Source organism: Mchenga conophoros, linkage group LG13 (genome assembly GCF_057382185.1).
Source record: "Mchenga conophoros isolate Kocher_MC1m ecotype Shallow Benthic linkage group LG13, M_conophoros_male_GT1.1, whole genome shotgun sequence".
Lineage (NCBI taxonomy): Eukaryota > Metazoa > Chordata > Actinopteri > Cichliformes > Cichlidae > Mchenga > Mchenga conophoros.
In genome coordinates, this window is record NC_140538.1 from 21,890,555 (window position 1) to 21,914,107 (window position 23,553).

At 41.4% G+C, this 23,553-nt stretch overlaps 2 protein-coding genes across 2 annotated transcripts; one reads left to right on the forward strand and one right to left on the reverse strand.

The window, feature by feature from the left end:
* Positions 1-547: 547 nt before the first annotated feature.
* psap (prosaposin) lies at positions 548-8,838 on the forward strand. The gene is made up of 14 exons (XM_085297213.1): positions 548-707; positions 3,450-3,583; positions 3,769-3,843; positions 3,971-4,096; positions 4,764-4,979; positions 5,398-5,541; positions 5,629-5,685; positions 6,504-6,671; positions 6,813-6,905; positions 7,025-7,208; positions 7,392-7,555; positions 7,643-7,723; positions 7,963-8,070; positions 8,212-8,838. The coding sequence occupies exons 1-14, from the start codon at positions 674-676 to the stop codon at positions 8,245-8,247; spliced, it is 1,620 nt and encodes a 539-aa protein (XP_085153339.1). The 5' UTR covers positions 548-673; the 3' UTR covers positions 8,248-8,838.
* Positions 8,839-9,487: 649 nt separating this feature from the next.
* On the reverse strand, positions 9,488-18,041 carry slc29a3 (solute carrier family 29 member 3). The gene is made up of 7 exons (XM_085297214.1): positions 17,745-18,041; positions 16,752-16,903; positions 16,255-16,667; positions 15,734-15,816; positions 14,041-14,267; positions 10,917-11,079; positions 9,488-10,578 (listed from the first exon to the last, which is right to left on the reverse strand). Exons 3-7 carry the CDS (start codon positions 16,582-16,584, stop codon positions 9,972-9,974), a joined length of 1,410 nt encoding a protein of 469 aa, XP_085153340.1. The 5' UTR covers positions 16,585-16,667; positions 16,752-16,903; positions 17,745-18,041; the 3' UTR covers positions 9,488-9,971.
* Positions 18,042-23,553: the final 5,512 nt, after the last annotated feature.

The following is a 23,553-nucleotide window of genomic DNA, read 5'->3' on the forward strand; positions in this document are numbered from 1 at the left end:
GCTACAGTGATAGATGTAGTTTTACCTAATGACAGCATCGGAGTGCTCGGTGCAGTGACACGCAAGCTAGGCGAGTGGCTCTAGCAGATTCCAGGAACAACATCCAAGATCTCCGTCCAGAAGAGCGCAAGACCCTCAAGCTCCCAGACCTTTGCTAGAGGACCAAAGCTTGAACGATAGGCCCACCCATAGGGGTAAGAGGGGAATTTATATGTAGAATTTAAATGCATACATTTTGATTACTCGATATTCTGTCCACATTTCAACAATCAAAACTAAATGTATTTATTTGATTAACTTTCAACTTCAAATTCTTTATTAACTAAAAATTGTTGACTACTTTCTTGGCCCACCACGGAGCCCTCACTGTAGAAACTATGCATTTCCCCTAGATATCTGTACAAATATTACAACTACTTAAAAATCTGTTTAGTCAAAAGTTCTGGTTGCTCACAAGTGTGTTTGAATTAAAAACAACAACAAAACAAAACAACCCCCCAATCGGCGTTTCGAGGTACTATGACGGTAGGCTGAGAGTCACATGTTTCGATCAGCTGACCGTGAACCATAAAGGCATCAACACCCTCGCGCTCTGCATTGCAGTGCTCGCCCTTCTCCAGTCAATCCTCCCCGACAACCAACACAAACACAGGGCTCGGAAAACAGCGCAGTCATGCTGCTCCTAACTCTTCTTTTGGTGTCCTCAGGTAGTATTAACAGAAGTAGACAAATAATGTGTGTGTGTGTGTGCGCGTTTTTTTTTTAACACTATAGGTGACCTGATTTCGACAGATTTTGGTTGTGTAACTATGTGCGTTTTAACATCAATAGGCGGAAGCGTATACCGGGAATTATTTTTTATTTATTTGTTAATAAAGTAACCTGGGATTTTGTTTTCAGTATATAATATATAAATAATATTCTACAAGTTTTATAGACATATTTAAAGCGATGTCAAGTGAATCTTTAACCGCGTGACTTTGAAGTTTGTTTTACCGTTGGCCTTAGCTGTGCTAACTCAAGCTTTTCAGCTAATGCTAACTAGCTTTTTCAGCTAACTAACGTTGCTACATCAGTTACCTAAAAATAGCGTTTACGTGTATAAATATGGTAGAACACTACAATAGAAAACCGATCAGTCAGTTAACTGTTGTAGACCCCTGTTTAGCCCAGGCTATGTACAGTATCTGGTGCTTTGTTGACTACTGGTAATGTTGAAGGGGAAGTTTACGTTTGATCTACTAAAGCAACACTTTCGTTTCACCCACACCGAAATGTTGAATTTGAAACTTTCTTTTCAGTCTTTGTTTCTTTTAGGGGATTTTGGAACGGGACCTATACTTGTGCTTCACTTTGAGTCGTGTTCATGGGTTTATCCTTATATTGTGATAAAACTGTGTCACCAATACCAACCGTTTATTTCTGCAATGAAACCAAATGTGCCATTTGGACTATGGACTATCATGACAGAAGCCTGGTTTCCTTACTGACCATTGGCAGGGCTGTTTTATTCACACACAGACTTCTTTGCTTTAGTTACTGCTTAGTTTCACCTGAATTTCTGGGTGAAACCTAACTTCAGTGTTTTACATCCACATTCCTGCATTGGCATTCCTACTCCCGCATGTTTTGGGCTTAGTCATATTGTTTAACATGTGTCGTGTACTTTCTGCTGATAGTTGGTGGTTTGGATCACAAAAACAGTGTAGCCTGTCTCATTAAACAGGTTTATACCACAGGTTACATGCTGATATTGCAAAATCCAATCTGAATCCTGCTTAAAGCCTGTTGTGCTTTACTGGGTCATGTGATCGTGATTACTCACCTCAAGTGTTTTTCTGTTGTTTTCTTTCTTTCTTTCTTTTCTTGACTTTATAGAAACCCAAATGTAGGCTTTTAGGTCACACAGAATTTGTTGACTTACTGTAAAACTTTTTCTTGCCATAAAATGCAGAACAGGCAGTTTCTATTGTTGTCTGTGTCAGAACAGCTTGTCATTTTGTATAAAAAGCATGTGACCCTGCATACACTGTAGCTGGTGATTGAAGGTTTGCTGGTTCAGCCTGTCCTTCGTTGCTCATTCTTGGCCGTTATCACTCAAGTCTGCTCACTGGCCTTGAAATCCAATAATCAGTGAGTGTAAGCTTACTTTTAGTTTGTCACAATTTTTCAAATGTAGGTTTTGTGACATGCAGATAGTTTGGATCTTCATTTCAAAACCATTAATGGGCAAAACAGGAAACACTGCATGCAAAACATGCCTTCCTGCATCACTTTTTCACTTCAGCAAACATGAAGAACAGTAAAGGCTTCTTTTTTGCATTGAGCTATACACACAACCCCTCACCCACCTCCCCCGATTCCTACTTCTGCAATTGTGATGCACGAGTGAGCAATTAAATTCCCCTGATGTGGTCATGCCAGAGATAGACATGCTAATAGGGTTTTAGCCCCCCCCCCATTAATGGTCATAAACCTTAGCAACCCACAATCCTCAGTGATTTGTAAATTATCTTGGTTTTAAGTGAGCTTTATTAGTATGGAGAGACAAGGGTGCTGAAACACAGACAAAACATAGAAACACACGACAAAAAACGACAACAAAAAACCCCTCACTACTTTCTGAAAAACCTCTTAGAACTCAGCCGACATGGTTAACAGCTGACCTTTTGTCAGTCATCTTTACAGAGTTGTTTAAAATTCAACCTGCAGGGCAGTGTCTTATTGAAATCATACTTTCAGTTGAGGAAGTTGGCCTTGAATTTCCTTTCTGTGGTATGAAGTCCTGCTTGATAAAGTCATACTTTGTATTTTTGGTCTAATCGAGCTAGTTTAGCCTATTTTAAAACTTTAAACATAGTTGAAGTATAACATAAAAGAAGAAAATGACAACCCTGAAAAACAAATGTATCGGTTTCCATTGCTGTCATATACAGCAGTGGTGAACTTGCCGAGGAATATGATTTTGTTATGAGATTGCTTTTTGATCTCTCTGTAACTGCTGCTTTAGATTTCTGCAGTGAATCTCTGTAAAGGTTTAAGATGTAACCTATGTAAGTGGTGTCTGACACTGTTGCCTGTCAGAGGTTGTCCTAGTCTTATATTTGGTGTCATGGCTGACACCAAATATATATTTATATTATAATATATTTCTTTTTTTTTTTTTCTTTTTTTTCTTTTTTTTTTTGCCCCAGAGTCCCCACTCTTTATTGTAGTCCTATTTTTATCCTTTCACCACAGAGGCAAATATTTGTCCCTCAAGTTCTTCCACTTCTTTGTACATTCCCTCACGTCCATTCTGATAGCTAAAGTTATCTCCGTCCAGGAATTTGCTTACATTCGTGAGCACTCATGTTGCTACTATCATCAGTATTCCTTGGTTTGAGGTGATGATTTAACACAAAAGTATAAATTGTCTGTCAAAGCATGACTCGTTGTCCTCTTCACAGCGGTGGCAACTCCTCTGCTGGGCACTGAGCAGTGTGCTCGTGGCCCCCCCTACTGGTGTAACAATGTGAAAACTGCATCTCTGTGTGGAGCTGTGACTCACTGCCAGCAGAATGTGTGGAACAAGCCCCAGATGGTGAGTGACCTGTGTATATATATTTTTTTAATTCCCCAAATGGCAAACTGTTCTGTTCTGCTTTCTCCTACATTGAAATGTGTAGTTAGGCAAACATGAATTTATTTTTTTTGTATTGGGATCTTTGGTTTACTTAAAACATTTTTAGCAGCTTTTTATTTACACACTCAATACTCTGGTTTCAGAAATCTGTGCCATGTGAGCTGTGTAAAGAGGTTCTGACTGTGGTTGGGCAAGTACTGAAGGAGAATGCCACTGAGGTAAGGCCAAAAGATCCACAACTTGGGTTTTTTTTTTTTTGTTGTTGTTTTTTTTTTTTTAAATAAGAGTTTCCTGCAACCACACTAAGATTTAAACATTGGTATTTGCATATTTCTGTGACTGCAGGCTGAGGTCCTAGGGTACCTGGAGAAGGCCTGCCAACTCATCCCTGATCAAGATTTGAGTAAAGAGTGCAAAGAGAGGGTGGATGACTACTTCCCCATTCTCATGGGAATCATCGAGGGAGAACTGGTGAGCTTCTTGAATCTGTTTGTGCAAGCTTTCACTTTAAATATAGGCGGCCATCTGGGCTTTTAGCATTTGGACAAAAAAACATTCATTATTGAGTTTGCCTTAGAGTTATACTGTCATAAGGTTTACATTTTGAACCATATTGAATGCTTTCAAATATAACCCATAGATTCTTTTAAACATCGTTTGCTTTGTCTGTGCATTTATCATTCTGCTCTTATTAGGACTGTAAGTAAATACCCCATCTGTTAGTTCTTTCTTTCTAAAGGGAAACACAAGTGGTTGTGTGACCAGAGTGCACCCAGCTTAAAAAGGGCTATTGATGGGGAAATGAGTTTTAACTCAAAATGGGAACAGAGTAGTCATTGTGCAATACTAAACCCATGACTAGGAGCATTTAGTATAGTTGTCTTAACGCACACCTGCTACAGCATTCTTGGGGGGGGGAGAGAAAGGAGAATCCATTTAGTATTTACTAAACCAGTTTGTTCGCACAGGAAATGCAGGCTTTTTTTTATTTTTTTTTATTTTTTTTATTTTTTAAGCACAGTCGAATTAAAGGATTTCACTTCTCTTTAGGCTAATGTGTGTGGAAGCAAAGTGTTTTGGTCAAAGGGAGTTTAAAATGGGGAAGGTATTGAAAGTAATATGAAGTTGTGTTTATTAGGATGATCCTGGCGTGGTGTGCGCAGCCATGGGACTCTGTCAGTCACAGCAGGCAGCCCTGGCTAAGGTTCAGGCCCAGCAGCAGCTCTTGTCCAATGAAATACCTCAAGTTGACCTTTCCCAGCAAGTGTCTCCCTTCCTCTTCAATGTGCCCGGGCTCCTTTATCCTCTGGAGAACCACAAAGAGGAGGCTTCCAAACAAGAGTCTCCAAAGCAGGTAAGCTTGAAATGTCCTCAACAACAGGGTGGCTGTAGCTCAGGTGGCAGAGCAGGTCAGCCACTAATCATAAGGTCGGTGGTTCGATCCCAGGCTGCATCCTGGCTGCATGTCAAATATCCTTGGGCAAGATACTAACCCCATGTTTGCCTACTGGTGGTGGTCAGAGGGCCTGGTGGCGCCTGTGTCCGGCAGCCTCGCCTCTGTCAGTGCGCCCCAGGGCAGCTGTGGCTACAATGTAGCTTGCCATCGCCAGTGTGTGAATGTGTGTGTGTGTGTGAATGGGTGAATGACTGAATGTAGTGTAAAGCGCTTTGGGGTCCTATGGACTAGAAAAGCGCTATACAAATGCAGGCCATTTACCTGCTGTTAAGTGTACTCTTTATTTGGCACTGAAACTTGCCTGTCTTCTTTGTAGGAAAGTGATACGGTGTGCGAGGACTGCATCAAACTGCTGACTGATGCTCAGGCAGAGGCCAAAGCCAATTCTTCATTTATCGACTCTCTCATTGAGAATATTGAGAAGCAGTGTGATATGCTGGGGCCAGGCTTGGCTGACCAGGTAAATATCCCATGTGTGGGTTTCTTCACCACACCCAGGAGGGAGAAAAACAAAGCTTTTCTAATACCTATACTTCTGTCTTTGCAGTGTAAGCAATATGTTAGCCAGTATGGAACCCTGGTTGTTCAGCAGCTCATGTCTATGGTGAGTCTTCTGGTTCCTTTTGATGATGTGCTTTAACCTTCTGTTTGACTTCTTGAAGCTACAATGTGGCTTTAATAGTTATTTCATTGTAGTACTTAAGCTTAGAAGCAAATGCAGCAATACATTTTTGTAGAACAGCACCACCTGGCCTGCTGACTTAAACTTGGTCATGTTTGCTTGTTCTCCTTTCAAATTTTATCTTCTTACTTTGTTTGTTTTCGCCTGTGTTCCTTTGTTACTTTTCTCCTCTCCATTCATCTCTTTTTGCTCTGTTTTCTCCTACTCTGGGTTTTGTATGCTGCTCCCCAGGAACAGGTAGGTCATTCTGTGTTCAGCCTGTAGCCTTTTAACCCTTAGCTCTTGAGACACGTGCGAATGATGGTCTAATTATACTTTTTTTGAACACTGGGCTTGTTTGGTTAATGACCTGACACTTTGGTGCCTGTTTGAACACTATGGAGTAGGGCCACAGTCAGAGCATGCACTTTACTTGGTTCTTGTGATATGTGCCTAGGTTATGTTAGTTTAAAGAATCAAGTCAGCTATGAGGTGCACCGGTCTTTCCTGGTTCTTCATGCTGCACCTGAAATGACAGTTTGTGCCACCATGAGTGTGTGTGTGTGTGTGTGTGTATATTGCAGTGTGTGTGCTGGTAAAACAAAGATGTAGTAGGTGTATGTGCATAAAAACTCCTGCATATTGCATGGGTGGCAATGTGGAATTTTTATGCTATAAGCATGAAACTTTACTTTAAATTACTTACCAAAACAAAAACTTTGGCTTTTAATCCTGAGTAATTGTGTTGCTTCCTTCCTCAGCAACCCAGAGAAATCTGTGCCTTTGCTGGCTTTTGTGCTGGAACGAAGAAATCCATTCCCATGATGACACTTCAGGCCGCTAAGACTGTGCCCGCCGCCAAGGTTTTCCCTGCCGCCAAGCTTTTCCCTGCCACTAAGGTAGACTCTGCTGCAGAAACGTCTGGCAAGGTATAGTATGTTGGATAGTGTACAGTGGTTAATCGTGATTTTTGTATTTGATATTTATTTTATTTAAAAAAAAAAAGATAATTAAAGACTGGTCGTATAGCAGTGTATTGCACATGCTAATGAGCCATACCCTGTGTCCAGCCCATGGTCCGTGTCCGTGATTCCCCAACCTGTACCATCTGCGAGTATGTGATGAAACAGTTGGAGAGCATGGTGCAGCAACATTCTACAGAGGTGGGCTGTGTAACACTTAATATGTCCAGTATGATCATAAAAATAAGCTACAAACTGCTGCCAACATAATACTGGTGTGGTTTGCTCTGCTGACCGACTAACCTGTCTGTCCTGTGCAGGAGGAGATTATTCACGCTGTGGAGCAAGTGTGCTCAATCCTGCCCTCCTCTTTGAGTTCCCAGTGCAAGGATCTGATTGAGACATATGGTCAGGCTATCATTGATCTGCTTGTGCAGGAGGCTGATCCCAAAACTGTCTGCACAGTGCTGGGACTTTGCAATGGTCAAGGACGTGCATATGTTGGTAAGTTCTTAGTCTTCAGAGCACGCTCTATGCAGATGTACATTGTGCTTTAGCTAGCTGGAGCCTATCCTAGCTACCCTAAGGCAAGAGGCATCGCTGGACAGATTGCCAGGCTGTTGCAGGGCTAAACATTTAAGCATTTAAATACATGGATGGATAATCACTCCTAAAACTGTTTCATAGTTGCACTTGACAAGCCCCGCTTTAAGGTCGGAGGCTACTGTGAGGTGTGTAAAGCTGCAGTCAGTTACATCGACGGCATCCTGGAGAAGAATGCAACAGAGGCTGAGATTGAGGAAGCTGTGAGAAAAGTATGCAACTTTCTGCCTGACTCTTACAAGACTGAGGTGAGTAGATGTGCTAATTAATCTTGTGGAACTCTTTTACCTGTCCTCATGTGACACCCTTACATTTTAACTGTGGTTTGTCAACAGTGTGACCAGTTGGTCCAACAGTATGAGCCAATTCTTGTCCAGCTGCTGCTCGAGATGCTTGACCCAGACTTTGTGTGCATGGTAAAAGGATTACTTATTTCAAAATGATAATAAAGTTAACTGGTAGTATGTTTCACTGGACTTTAAATGATTAAACGCTGAAATAGGAATGTTTTTAACTCCAAAAACCATACAGCTTACATCGAATGCTGAAATGTATACATTTTTGGTCATTAGCAGTAAATGAGATTGTTATGGCTTAAACTGCATACCTGCAGCTTAGTTTTTAACGTCTGAGGTCTTTTTTGCGTGTGTTCTAGAAATTGGGAGCTTGCCCTGGTGCTGCACACAGACTGCTGGGGACAGAGCGGTGCAGCTGGGGACCTTCATTCTGGTGCAAGAACATGGAGACCGCACAACAGTGCAATGTGAGTAGTTTGAAATTTGAACATATTTTTGGGTATCTTATTAACCATTTGGTGTCAAAATGCCACTGGAACTGATTGTAAACTGTTTAAGCTCAACCTTATTCTAATACGTCTCTACAACCACTTGTTTTTGTCTTTCAGGCCGTGGCTCATTGCCAACGCCATGTGTGGGTATAGAGGACGACCCATACAAACTGACCTGTAGGGAATTAAACAGAAATACTCTAGTGCTGCATCCCACTGTTCATTTTTGTGTTTAAATTAACTTTGATATTTTAAATGATGTTATGGTGGAAAGGGACTAGTGTTTTCTTCTTTTCCCCCTCCAACAAAGTATTGGATTATTGGGCAGGGGGGAGTAATTACATGTATAGTGGCACACAATTGCTTCACTGTCTGCTTTTCAAAATTGGCATCGTTTGAGTTGCACTTGGTTTTTCTTTTACTGGGAGAGGTGAAAATAAGAACACAATTTTCACATTTGCTTTCTTCTCTATGGTAGTACTCTTTGCAAATACAAATGATTCAGTTCATTAGTTGATCTGTAAATCTGCAGTAATAAATTTCTCTGAAACATATTTTGTAGAGATTTGTTTTTATGAGCTAACACTGGAGGTTAATCAGTGTAATTTGAGTTCACTCTTTAACTGTTTGTAAATCTGTGTGCTTCTAATGCACTAAACTTCTCAGAATTAAATGTCTGCTTGAAACGCTGAGGTAATTGTTACAGTGCAAACTTTTTAACAAATAAAGCGATTCCCAATCTATTGTTTGGTTTTTTTCCTTGTATTGTGACTGGAATTTCCCTCAAACTTACTATGGTGAAAGGACTGGTTCTTGTATAGCGCTTTTCTACTCAGCCTTAGCACCCAAATCTTCACACAGCATTCCTCATTTATACAAGTCCTTTACTTTTAATGCTTTCTAATGTTCACACTCCAGTGGATCCACCCATCAAAGTGACATTTAGTATCTTGCCCAAGGAAATTTGGCATGCAGACTGGAGCAGCTACGGATGAAAACACCAACCTTCTGATTATTAGATGGTGTTGTGTGGACTGAACCTGTAAAAAGATGCTCACACATTTAATTGCTGAGATATCTTTAAGAGTCCAATTTCAGTCTGTTTTTCTACATGATAAAAAATAGTATTTATTAGTAGGAAAATGTGTAAAACGTCATAGCAATACAAATAAAGTCCAATATACACACCATCCAGTGGGTGTTTGAGTCTTTGCTGGGCCTATTCTTTGCTGCTGCACTCGATCAGCTCTGCTCTAAAGCTTTGTGTGCTGTCTGCTGCAACCTGAAGAAAATGCTAGAGCCTCAGATTAAAGAAGCTGTGAGGAAAGTATGGAACTGTCTCTGACAAGACAATGGTGTACTTGTATTAAAAACTAATGATCCTCACACAAAACCTCTCCCAGAGTTTTATTTGTTGTCCATCAATACAGCCAGTAGTAATGTAGTACAGCAAAACGCATTGAGAAGTAAGGCAAACCACAGCATGTAGATTTGTTTTTTAAACTGTTCATCAAGATGTGTCGAGGTTCATAGCAGGTAGACAGGATCAAGCCACATGTTCGAAATCCTTTAACCAAGTATTTTCACCCAAAGCCTTATTAAAAAAAAAAAGTAAATATAATTTTTACAATTTACCGAGTACTCCAAAATTGTCATCTGATTTTTAAAAATTTTAAAATCTGTTTCTTATAGACAGCAGTGATTACAAATCACTTCATAAATGTAAACATATTAATGCGAGGTATAAAGAAATTAAGGCATGTTGGTCAAGTGAAAAGCTTATTGGCAACTCCCCCTGAGCAGATACCTGACTTTACTGGTGCATGCTGCAGTTCTGATTCACCTGAACATGACCAGGTTACTGTGTACCAGCCTGATCAGATATAGTGCACGATGAGCACAGACAATGCAGATCCAACAGCCAGTCCCAGAGCGAGAAAGAAAGACATGATCACTCCTGTGGCCTCTGCCAGCTCTCGATGTACCACCTTTGGGCCGTAGATCATTGGCAGTGTGCCTAAGTAGCCATTAGAGAGACCCAGCAGGCAGTTAAAGAGCACCGGATACGCATCATGATTGAACACTACTGTAAGGAGGTGATCCCTTGGCTGGTAGTTACAGAGCATGAGGAGTGGTACCATAACGGAGCGACACAGCACCAGCACAGGCAGGACTTTACTTGTGGGACCAGGGACCTGCAGCCAGGCTGTGGCCATCCTGCCACATAAATCTGCTACGTTGTACAGGAGGAAACAGCTAAGAGGCACAAAGTAAGTGGTTGTCCAGGGGCTGCCACTATCCTTGTTAACAGACTGTATTCCTGAGGATACAGCAGGGAATACCATGATGGAGACAGAAAAGACATAGAAGACACTCAGTCCGAGCAGCCAAATCTTCTTAAGGATGGGTCGCAAAGGTGGGGTTTTGTTTCCAGCACCTTCATCCTCGCTCATCCCACCTGGACTACTGCATGCCATGTAGTGTCTAAAGAATAAAAATGGTGAATTGGAACAGGTTCATTATTATTATGGATTTATAGTTGCTTCATCATTAAATACATTTATTTCACATGCATTTAATGCATTAACTAAAAATACAATATGCAGAAAATGACTGGCACAGGTTAATTTAGAACCCATTCCAGATCTTAATTTATTATAATGGTTTTGAGGGGTTTTTAAACCCACCCCGTGTATGACACGAACACTGGTTCAGGTGAAATCACAAATAATGATATAAACTACACAAGAGCACATTTGTACATTCAAAATACAGATGTGGTTGGTGGTGTATTTAACCACATGGAAACCAGAACTACTGACCTTGAATATGCCAGCCTGGGCAACAGCAAATATGTGATGATGCAAAGCAGAATGAAGACATCCGCCGTGAGGAAATAGACCAGAGCGCTGTTTGTCACATCTTTAGCTATGGCTAGGTCCGCTATTGAGGCTAAAGCACTCAGTGTACCTCCCATAGCCTGACCTGAAGCAGAAAAGGAGCTTGGTTTAAGTATTGTGCAGTAGATAAAAGTCTTGCATTGTTGCCTCTTTAAATTGATTGTTTGTTTTCTTTTTAAATGTTATAAGCTTTATTAGAAAGCAGGCTGAAAGGAAATGAGAAAGAGAGGCAGTGATCCAGCATCCCAAATTCTTAATTCAGTGTGTTATATAATAAAAAGGGACTCAAAAATTGGGGCCATCTTTACTATAAGGGTTCTGGGAGACTTCAACAGAGCCAACATGAAGAAGGTTCTCCCCAAATACTATCAGCACATCTCCTTCCCCACAAGAGGTGATCAAACATTGGACCATTGTTACACTCCATTCAAAGAGTGCTACAAACCCCTTCCCTGCCCAGCTTTTGGTAAGGCAGACCATTGTTCCATTCTGCTGCTGCCTGCATACAGACAAAGACTGAAACAGGAAAAAACAGCTTCCAGGGTTATTTACAAATGGGACAGTGAGGCTGAGGAGGTCCTGCAGGACTGCTTTGAGACAACTGACTGGCAGATATTTGTGGATGCAGCTGATGGCAACATCAATGAACTCACAGACTCGGTCATTGGATATATTGGAAAGTGCATGGATGATACCATCACAAAAACCACTGTCTGCATATATCCAAATCAGAAACCCTGGGTAAATAAAGACGTTCGCGCCAAGCTAAAAGTGCAGACCTCTGCCTTTAACTCCGGGGATGCTGATGCATATAAAGCAGCCATGTACGACCTCCGAAAGTCCATAAAAAAGGCCAGAAAGGACTACAGGAACAAAATGGAGTCCAGCTACCACAGCTTTGACACCAGGCGACTGTGGAATGGACTGCGCTGCATCACTGACTACAAGAAGGACAACACAGGCAGTGTTCAGCCCACTGCATCTCTCGCAGACGAGCTTAACAACTTCTATGCTCGTTTTGACGCAGACAACAGAGAGCAGATCCTCTACCCTCAAGAGGACAGTGAGGCAGCAACTTTAACTCTGAAAACAGAAGCTGTGAGATGGACCTTTAAAAAGGTCAATCCTCACAAAGCTCCAGGACTGGACAGCATCCCAGGCCGGCTACTCAGAGTGTGTGCAGACGAGCTGGCAGAGGTGTTCACCAACATCTTCAACCTCTCCCTGAGGCAGTCAGTGGTCCCCACGTCCCTCAAAGCATCCACCATCATTCCCGTTCCCAAAAAATCAGTGGTCTCCTGTCTGAATGACTACCGTCCTGTTGCACTGACATCAGTCATCATGAAGTGCCTGGAGCGGCTGGTCAAAGGTCACATCTGCTCCTCCCTTCCTGACACACTGGACCCTCTTCAGTTTGCCTATTGGACAAACAGAGCCACAGAGGATGCCATCGCCCTGGCAACGCACACCACCCTCACTCACCTGGAAAAAGGGAATACATATGCAAGGATGCTCTTCATTGACTACAGCTTGGCATTTAACACCATCATCCCCTCAAAACTTGCCACGAAGCTCGTCGACCTTGGGCTGGGAACACCAACCTGCAGATGGATTCTAAACTTCCTCACAAACAGGCCCCAGGTGGTGAGAGTTGGTAAGCACACCTCCTCATCACTCATCCTGAACACAGGTACGCCACAGGGTTGTGTGCTTAGCCCCCTCCTATATTCCCTGTTCACACACGGCTGTGTTGCTAAACATGAGTCCAACATCATCATCAAGTTTGCGGATGACACAACCATCGTAGGCCTCATCACAGACAACGACGAGACGGCCTATAGAGAGGAGGTGTCTGGAAAATAACCTGACTCTCAACATCAGCAAAACTAGATAAATGATAGTGGACTACCGGAAACGGCCAGTCAGGTAACACCAGCCCATCCACATCAACGGTGTCAAGGTCGAAAGGGTCAGCAGCTTCAAATTCCTTGGAGTCAACATCACCGAGGACTTCTCCTGGACCCTTCACACAGACACTGCTGTCAGGAAAGCTCGCCAGCGGCTTTACTTCCTGAGGAGGCTGAGGAAGTTTGGCATGAATCACCTCAAATTTCTACAGGTGTGCAATCAAGAGCTTGCTGACGAGCTGCATCACAGTTTGGTACGGAAGCTGCTCTGCCAGCAGCCGTAAATCAGTACAGAGGGTGGTGAAGGCAGCAGAGCACATCACTGGCACGAGGCTTCCTGCCATTCAGGACATTTATCTCCAGCGATGCCTCCGTCAAGCACACAACATCATCAAGGACCACAGCCACCCAGCACATCAGCTGTTCTCCTTGTTACCATCTGGCAGACGTTACAGGAGTCTGTCGGCTCGGACTACAAGACTTAAAAACAGTTTTTACCACCAAGCCATACGACATCTCAACCACAACACTTAAACACACACAACACAGTCCACAGGACGCACTCAGAAGCTACCCTGCAGCTTCACAAGTACTCTGTTTAATCTGCACTGGTCACGCCACTTTATTGTTATTGATATTTATATTTAAAAAGTGCAATACTGTAATTTTCTGCTGCTCATTCCTGTGCAATATCCCATCTGCCCTCCCGTCATATTTCTTTTCAAGATTCTTATTTAATCACTAGTATACATTAATTTATATTTATAGATACATATATATTTAGTCATCTTTCCTCTTTTACCACATCTCTCTAATATTTTGCTCTTTACTATTTTTCTATTTATTTTATTATATTTTCTTCTACTGTACCATGCTGCTGAGTGACTGCTGCTCGTCAAACACATTTCATTGCAGTGTTGACCCTGTGCTAACTTGCATATGACAAATAAAACTGAAAACTGAAACTATACTCGTACAATGTGACGTAAGAAGTTACTACATATAGTGAAATCATCTTCATGAAGCAGCACATAATCAGGATTTGAAAACATGAGAAAATATTTGTGAGCATGCACTTTAATAAAAGACACCAGTGTCAACAAAAGACATCTCTAACTTGACTTGAATAAGATCTCTACCTGATATGAGGGCCTGAGAGATCCTCATGGGAAAGTGGCCACTGATCCCGAAAATGCTACCATAGAAGATGTTGGAGGCTCCGCTGACTACGGCCACACTGACCAGAGTGACGACTAAGAATCCCATCCTGTAGTTTGACGTGTCCACCTTCACCAGCGCTGTGGTCACCGCGAACACAAACAGGATCACAAACAGCGATGATAGGATTCGGATTCTTGAAGACACCCTATGCACACAAACACATACTGGGATTAGGCAGAAAGATCTTTGAGCTCTGTTAACATAATTGGGTTTACAAAAATAAACATGGATGTCAAATCAGCTTTTACATTTTCCTTCATACAGCGCTCTAACAGCCCAATCTTTTAGCTCTTTGGGGCATATATGACACTTATATGTTTCAGATCAACAAAATTTTAATATTAGTCCAAAGATAATCAAAGAAGATCCATAATACAGTTTGTAAATGATTATTATATTAATTAAAGGAAAATAACATAAACAAAAAAAACAAACTTAATTGCTAGTGTGCTTCGGATCAATGTCCTGCTACATAACTCAAGTGAGCCTGAGCTTCAGGACTGAACTAGTTACCGGACATTTTCCAGTTACAGGTGGAGAGAAAAATTCATGGTCTCAACAATTACAACAAACTGTCCAGGTCCTAAAGCAACCAGAGACCATCACACTACACTGTTTGACTGTTGATATGTTGTTATTTTCATGAAATGCTGTGTTAGTTTAATGTCAGATGTAGCGGGACTGAAACCTTCCAAAAAGTTCAACTTTTGTCTAGTTAGTTCACAAAAGATTTCAAGATGTTTTTTGGCTAAATGTGAGACGGGCCTTCGTGTTGTTTTTGGCCAGCAGTGGTTTCCTCCTTGGTCAAGAGATGCATCGCCCTGAGAAACTGTGTAGGGGTTGAAATGAAATGAGAATGTAAAAACTAATATTGATGATCTGAAACATGTAAATGTGATGAATATGCCAAAAAAAAAAAAAAAAAAAAAAAAAAAACTACCAAAAACCCCCAAGAAATCAGGAAGGGAAAAATGCTTTTCCACAGCACTGTAACTGTTTTCAAGTTCATGAGCAGGAGAAACCATCAGAGTTGGAAGTAAACAACAAAGACAACAAGGGAGAAAGGCAACTTCACTTGACCAGATTTCACCCCAAATTTGAGGTTCTCTCAAAAAGGCCCCATTCATCAGAACCCATCCACAAGGCTACCATGGTAAAACCCTCTGGTCAAGTGACCCATCTCCCTGAGAAATGTGTGTAGAGGCTGAAAGTGATGCAAAAGTCACATGTATCCTCATTTGACCATTCACAATGGATTTACTTTTTTCTTTTTTTTTTCCTTTTGTTGTGTTGTTTAAACATGTTATAAACTATTACGCACACACGCAGTCTGGCCTAATGTGACACAGCTAGCCTTTAATTATCCACCCCAATAATAAACACAGCTGAACAAAAATCCAGAGAGAGGGTGAAGAGACACACTAGATCAAATGTTCCAACATAAATTAGATCACCGCTGCCCTGTCCTTTAAGAACCTAGACAGGACAAATGTGACATTGTACCGTCCAATCATCCAGTAACCGAACAGCAAGGCTGAACTGTGAAAGACAGAAAACTCTCAGAGAGGACTGACCTGTGTGTGTGTGTGTGTGTGTGTATGGGGAGCTAACCTGTTAACAAAAACGTAGTTGAGGATCAGACACAACACAGAGGGCACAGTGGAGGCTATGGACAGATAACTTTCAAAGTAATCCTGTGAACAGAGAGATAAAAGAAAACATTTTTAATCAGTATTCACTTGAATAAAAGCAGAGAGTTATGGATGCATGTGGCATCTGACACACAAAAGAAAAAGGAAGTGAAAGGGGAGGGTGAAACGAATAAATAAATCTGTAATAGCCATTTCCTCCAAGTATAAGCAAGTGTTTATCTTGCAAAATCAAAAATTAATCAAGACTTATGTTTTTCTTACACATTAATGCATACAAGTGTCACCATGAGTGAGAACAAATGAACAAATTCCACAATGCCTGGGAGCAGGCTGCAATGGTATTCAATCAGATGCAAAAAGACAGCAAGTCATATGATCTCAGACGGGGTTGCAACAGCTTCATGTCACAAGCATGCAGAATTGCCCAGATGTGTTTCTTCCTGTGAAAAACATGCATATCACGCTTTGTTAAGCACTCACACTGAGGTCTGAATGCTGCTCCTCGTTGCCGCTGTGATGAGTGTCGTTGCTAAGTTTATAGAGCCAGTAGTGTTTAGCTGTTATGAAAAAGTTCCAAGGCAGCAGGGATCCAATGCCCATCAGAAAGAAAATGATGTACACCAAATAGTACGAGTCCTCTGGACTATAGCGCACAGCCAAAGGTGGTGGGGAATTTTGGGGGAGAAGAGACGCAGAGAGGCTATGGTCTTCGCTCTCTTCGTCTTCCTCATCAGATTCATCATGGTTACCAAGTGCATTAGGAAGATATGATGAGTTAAGACTGGGGTGCACAGGCCCTGTACCGTCCATTTCCACAGACTGCGTGCCGGACACTCACAAAGCGAAGGTTGCAAAAGTGAAGAGCACCAATGCAGGAAGTTTTAAACAGAAAGCTGTGGAGGAGGAGAAGAAGAAAAATATGAGAACAAAACAAATTCACTGAGGAACTGACATTATATTGTTATTATAACGCTTACTTTTCTTAGAACTTGTCCACAGATGGGAAAAGTCAACCACGTTTGCTCGGAGCCCATAGTCTGGAGAGGTCACTGACGCTGACAGAAATTCCGGTGAATCAGCCACCTGACATGATCAATTTCATTCAGTCTTGCATCTTCCACATCTGTTTCTTTATAACATGTAAGAAATAAAAAAAAATATAAGTATCCTGTGTTTGTCACCACAGTATGGTCAGTAAACATTCACAGTAAATAGACAATCGTGACCTGCTGTGGACTGTCAAAGGAGACCAATGCCATTTCTTAATGGGCCACTGCAACTACGGATTTGAACCCACTCCATCATGCTCCATCAGAAGGAAAAGTCAGCATTTATGTCAATTATCATATTAGGGCATGTTCTTGTTGAACCATAATACTGGCTTTCGGCAATTTTATAAAGCGTCTCTACTCTTTTTTAAAAGTAAAGTATCACATGAAAGACGCTAAAAATAAGCGGCAAGTGATGCAAGCAGGACCGCTCATGAGACCAGAACAGAAGCTGCCTGAAGTGTTTGAACACCGCAGGCAGGAACAGACAAACGAAACAAAGCAGGTTCAAACTAGCACGGCTTTATCACGTCAAAAAGCGGGTCATTAAAGGCGACTGACGTGAAGCACACAGCTGACTTTGCATCTTAAAATCGTGATGTGCTGATGAGGAACAAATATTCACGTGATGCTTACCCACGAAAAAGCAACAGTAAGTAAAAACAGACTAAAGAGCCGCTTCTTTTAACAAAGTATCCTGCTAGCAGCAGTTTTTGCGACTCCCGGTGTTCATTGTAAAATTATTCAGCTCTTTTGTTGGCACTCTTCATTTTAAGGGTCGTTAATGGCGAAAAGCTGTCTTTTATTCGTTAACACCTACACGTGACCTAACAATAGATGCTAGCTAAGTGCAAAAAGAAACGTGAGCAACCTTCTCGACCCATACAAACTGTAGCTCAAGTAAAAATATTTTAAATGTACCTTTCTCTGTGGACTCCTTCGCTGTTGCTTCTGCCTTTCCTTGGCGCTTAATGGACCGCCTCAAAAACTCTGGTCAGCTGACCAGGGCTGACAACAACAACAACATCATTTCCGGTAAAAAAAAAAAAATCTTCAAAGTTAAAGCCGTAAATATTTAAAACAATCACTAGCTGATTCAAACCATATTATTTTACAAAGTGGCAAAATAAAATATCGCCGAGTTACGCTTATGTGTATAAAACTCGGAGGCATTTCAAAATATGTTTGAAAAGGATTTCCTGCGCAGACCGACTGTGTGGGGTGATGGAGCACCTCTTCAACCTGAGGCTGAGGCTGGGGAGAGTCCCACATCTCTGGAAAACCTCCTGTGTTGTACCAGTGCCAAAGACTTCACGCCCCAAGGACCTCAGACAGACCACGTGACTTTCGCGCATTGCTTTGTGGGTACCAGTGGCAACAAAATCAAAACACTGCATCAAGCGCTAGTATTTCCAGCACCGGTAATCATTAATTCTGCGGTTTTAATCCCTATTTGCATTTTATTTGCCCCCAAAACAGTTATGTACAAAACGAAAAGGCAAAGACTTCACGCCCTAAGGACCTGACATCCCACCTGATGAAGACCCTGGAGCGGCTGGTCCTGACTCAGCTTCGGCGCCTGGTGAGCTCATCACTGAATCCACTTCAGTTTGCCTACCAGCCTGGCATTGGAGCTTTCCCAGGTCTTTCCTCCCTACTGCTGTCAGACTCCACAACAAAGCCTTCAACTGATCAAACACACACATCCACACATGTGCAATAACACTAAGTGCAATACTCTTTCTGGCATCGTTGTATTATACTCATATTGTATATAGCATTTGTATTTTATTCTATTCTATTCTATTGTATATAGTATTTTATTTTATTTTATTCTACCCTATTGTGTACAGTATCTTATTGATATCTTATTCCAGTGATTTTCTCTAATTTTTCTTTGCAACTTTGCACTGTCCACTGCTGTAGCAAAACAAATTTCCCAAGCATGGGACTAATAAAGGTTATCTTATCTTATCTTATCTTATCTTATCTTATCTTATCTTAAAATGGGTTGTGGGGAAGGAAAAACCGGAAGTCTTGTCACTATAGAGACAAACACTTTCCGCTACAGCCTTTTTAAATGAAAAGCGCGGGTTTAAGTAATGAAATACTGAAAACAAATGTCTCATGTTCACAAATTTTCAGACACAGTGAACACTGCTGTTACGTGATCCTTGCTGTTAATAGGTTTCATTTTGTTTTTTACAAAGTGCAACAATTTCTATGTGAAAAATGTTTGAATTGTGCAAAAAGAGAAGAGTTTACTATGTAGAGCCATCTCTATATGGAGCTTGCATTGCCGTGTGTTACTAACAGTGTTGGGTAAGTTACTTTAAAATAGTAACTTAGTTACATTACTAGTTACTTCTCTCAAAAGTAACTCAGTTACTTCAAGTTACTCGTTACTTTCAAAGTAACTAGTTACTAGGGAAAGTAACTTTGGTTTTACTCATAATTCTCTTGTTAATGTATTGCTTCCATAACTTTGCCAGTCTTCTAGCTTGCTTACTTGCCACAAGTGCACTGTGCCACCTACCAATAGAAAGGAAAAGATAATGTGCATATTTCCACTAGAGAAATCCCGCGCCTGGACCGTCATTGACTGCTGCCATGATTCTAGCCTACGTCACAGTGTCATGTGCGCCTTTTACATCAACACAAAAACTGCAGTCGTGGTGCTTTGATTGTACTCAGAACTCGGAAATTCTGCCTTCTGAATAGGAAGATGTAGGTAACACCAGACTGCAGATGAGCTGCATACAGGGCTGGACTGGGACAGAAAATTGTCCCAGGCATTTTGACTAGAGACCGGCCCACCATTATAGGAAAAATCATAAAGCCTTTGAATGAAAATAAACACTGTTGTGACAGTGATGTACACTGTTTTGATGGTATATATGCATCAATCTATCAATCGTTTGTTGTAAGATTCAGATTATTATTTTTTAAAAGATAGACATTTTAAATGAGAATAAGAAAGAAAAGTATTTCTTTGTGCCCCCCTCTCCCTGTTAATGCCCTACCTGGCCCCCTGGCAACACTTTGCTAGACCCGCCCCTGCACAGTTACCAGCTGTCAGCTACGTAGAAAAGGATCCTGGTGTTATTTGTCTCTCAGAAACAGTTCATAACTTCAACTCATTCATGTCACCTAAAAGGTAAACCTGTTTCTCCATCACCTGTTCAGCTCTGATGATTCAGTAAGGACATCTCCTGGTTTCATCTTCATGTTTCCCTCTCACCAGATAACCAAACCATATCATGACCAGCATCTTTTTTGCAGCTGTGGCTCCAGCAAACATCAGCTGATACTAGAAATTAATATTAAATAAATTCTAACAACAGCTGATCAAGCAGGTGTCGCATTTATGTGACTGCGTTCATTCAGACTTGGCGCATGCTTAAAGTGATATATTAATGTTGCAGTGTTTGGTAAGATTTTATGGATGGGTTGTATGGAAGCCCCAAACGCAATTTCATTGTTCTTGACAATGACAATAAATAAATAAATACTAAATACTAAACGTGCTGCTGTTGTTTAGCGCGACATCCGCTGGTTTCCTCTTTCGGCGCAAAGTGAGCGATAAACAAACAAGAGAGCCGATCAGCTGATCACTGATCAGTTTTCATGATTGAAGTAGAAACGGGAGAGGGAGGGGGAGAATGAGAGAAGAAGAGGCAGCTGTGCAGCAAAGACACAGAATAAATCCAGCTTTGTGCCTTTTCCATTGTAGCTGAATTACGGGACAAACTGTTCCTTTTCACCTCAATAAGAAACGCGTAATATTTTCTCTGAATACCAGACGGGATGGTTGGCAACTCTAATAACTTATGAACAAAATAAAGTTCAACATCATTAACGTCATAGCACCATCCAGCTGTATAGAAACTCCGTCATGCTAGCTAGCACGCAGTACGGAAAAAGTCAGCACAACGAAAATAAACTCCACCTAAACTCGGTTTATATCTGACCCAGATGGACTGCAGGTCATAACTTCTTACCTGAAGTTCAGTTCACACTTGGACCTGCGGCCGCCTCGGGTCTCTTTTCCTTCTGCGTCCCTTTTCCTTCATCCACCTGCTGCCTCCACCACTTTCTAATGTTACTGAATCTGTGGAAGCTCCGCGATAGCCACTACATGAAGTAACGAGTAACGAGCCAATCTAAATCCCAGTAACGAGTAACGCGTTCCTGATTTTGGCATAATAACTAGTTACCGTGCTCGTTACCACAATAATAACGTAGTTACTGTAACGCGTTACTTAATAACGCGTTAGTCCCAACACTGTTTACTAATATAGACCAAAAAATATTTTAACAAGTGACCCAAAAACAGTTTTCTTTGCAGACAAATCCTTTACAAATATTTTAAATATGCATACTGCTATGAAACCTATACTGATGGGAATTATTTAAATTGGATTTGATCTAACAAATGTGTTTAGTTTCTGAGTTTTATATATATATATACAGTGGGGCAAAAAAGTATTTAGTCAGCCACCGATTGTGCAAGTTCCCCCACCTAAAATGATGACAGAGGTCAGTAATTTGCACCAGAGGTACACTTCAACTGTGAGACACAGAATGTGAAAAAAAAATCCATGAATCCACATGGTAGGATTTGTAAAGAATTTATTCGTAAATCAGGGTGGAAAATAAGTATTTGGTCAATAACAAAAATACAACTCAATACTTTGTAACATAACCTTTGTTGGCAATAACAGAGGTCAAACGTTTACTATAGGTCTTTACCAGGTTTGCACACACAGTAGCTGGTATTTTGGCCCATTCCTCCATGCAGATCTTCTCGAGAGCAGTGATGTTTTGGGGCTGTCGCCGAGCAACACGGACTTTCAACTCCCGCCACAGATTTTCTATGGGGTTGAGGTCTGGAGACTGGCTAGGCCACTCCAGGACTTTCAAATGCTTCTTACGGAGCCACTCCTTTGTTGCCCGGGCGGTGTGTTTTGGATCATTGTCATGTTGGAAGACCCAGCCTCGTTTCATCTTCAAAGTTCTCACTGATGGAAGGAGGTTTTGGCTCAAAATCTCACGATACATGGCCCCATTCATTCTGTCCTTAACACGGATCAGTCGTCCTGTCCCCTTGGCAGAAAAACAGCCCCATAGCATGATGTTTCCACCCCCATGCTTCACAGTAGGTATGGTGTTCTTGGGATGCAACTCAGTATTCTTCTTCCTCCAAACACGACGAGTTAAGTTTATACCAAAAAGTTCTACTTTGGTTTCATCTGACCACATGACATTCTCCCAATCCTCTGCTGTATCATCCATGTGCTCTCTGGCAAACTTCAGACGGGCCTGGACATGCACTGGCTTCAGCAGCGGAACACGTCTGGCACTGCGGGATTTGATTCCCTGCCGTTGTAGTGTGTTACTGATGGTGACCTTTGTTACTTTGGTCCCAGCTCTCTGCAGGTCATTCACCAGGTCCCCCCGTGTGGTTCTGGGATCTTTGCTCACCGTTCTCATGATCATTTTGACCCCACGGGATGAGATCTTGCGTGGAGCCCCAGATCGAGGGAGATTATCAGTGGTCTTGTATGTCTTCCATTTTCTGATGATTGCTCCCACAGTTGATTTTTTCACACCAAGCTGCTTGCCTATTGTAGATTCACTCTTCCCAGTCTGGTGCAGGTCTACAATACTTTTCCTGGTGTCCTTCGAAAGCTCTTTGGTCTTGGCCATGGCGGAGTTTGGAGTCTGACTGTTTGAGGCTGTGGACAGGTGTCTTTTATACAGATGATGAGTTCAAACAGGTGCCATTCATACAGGTAACGAGTGGGGGACAGAAAAGCTTCTTACAGAAGACGTTACAGGTCTGTGAGAGCCAGAGATTTTCCTTGTTTGAGGTGACCAAATACTTATTTTCCACCCTGATTTACGAATAAATTCTTTACAAATCCTACCATGTGAATTCATGGATTTTTTTTCACATTCTGTGTCTCACAGTTGAAGTGTACCTCTGGTGCAAATTACTGACCTCTGTCATCATTTTAAGTGGGGGAACTTGCACAATCGGTGGCTGACTAAATACTTTTTTGCCCCACTGTATATAGAATACAGCCATGGTGAAAGAGTAATGCAGTGTAGTAATTGATTTGTGCCGCTTCTTTAATCAAACTAACAAATTATAATGTAATACAATATGTAGATCTCAGTTGTAAAGTCATCTTTCCTTGCTGACGTAAAAGTGTCAGTTATGTCTATATGTGACGGGAGTACAGTTTCAAACTTTTCTTGATATTGTTTTCTCTCTTGCAAAAAAGGAGTCATGTTAAATATTGTGGCTTTGTGCATATATCACATTTATCACTCCAATAAAATAAATGCATAAAAAAATAATGCTTAAATCATTAGCCCATATTTGCCTGGAGAGGGCACTGTAGAACAACACATCCACAGGTCTCGTCGTGTACCTCTCTTGTATAGAACAATTCCAACACCTGTAAGAAGAAAAACACGAGCAAAACAGGGAGGAGAAGCAGCGATTTATTGAAACGTGCACAAACATAAATTATATAAAGAAAAACACACAGTAAGGTAGGCTTCTAACAAGTTTGAAAGTCAATATTTGGTGTGATCACCTTTATTCTTCAACACAGCCTGAAATCTTTTAGTAAAGCTTTTTTGTCATTTCTTTAAATAGTCGTCAGGAATAGTTCTTCCAGCTTCTTGAAGAATATTCAAAGCTCTTCTTAGTATGTTT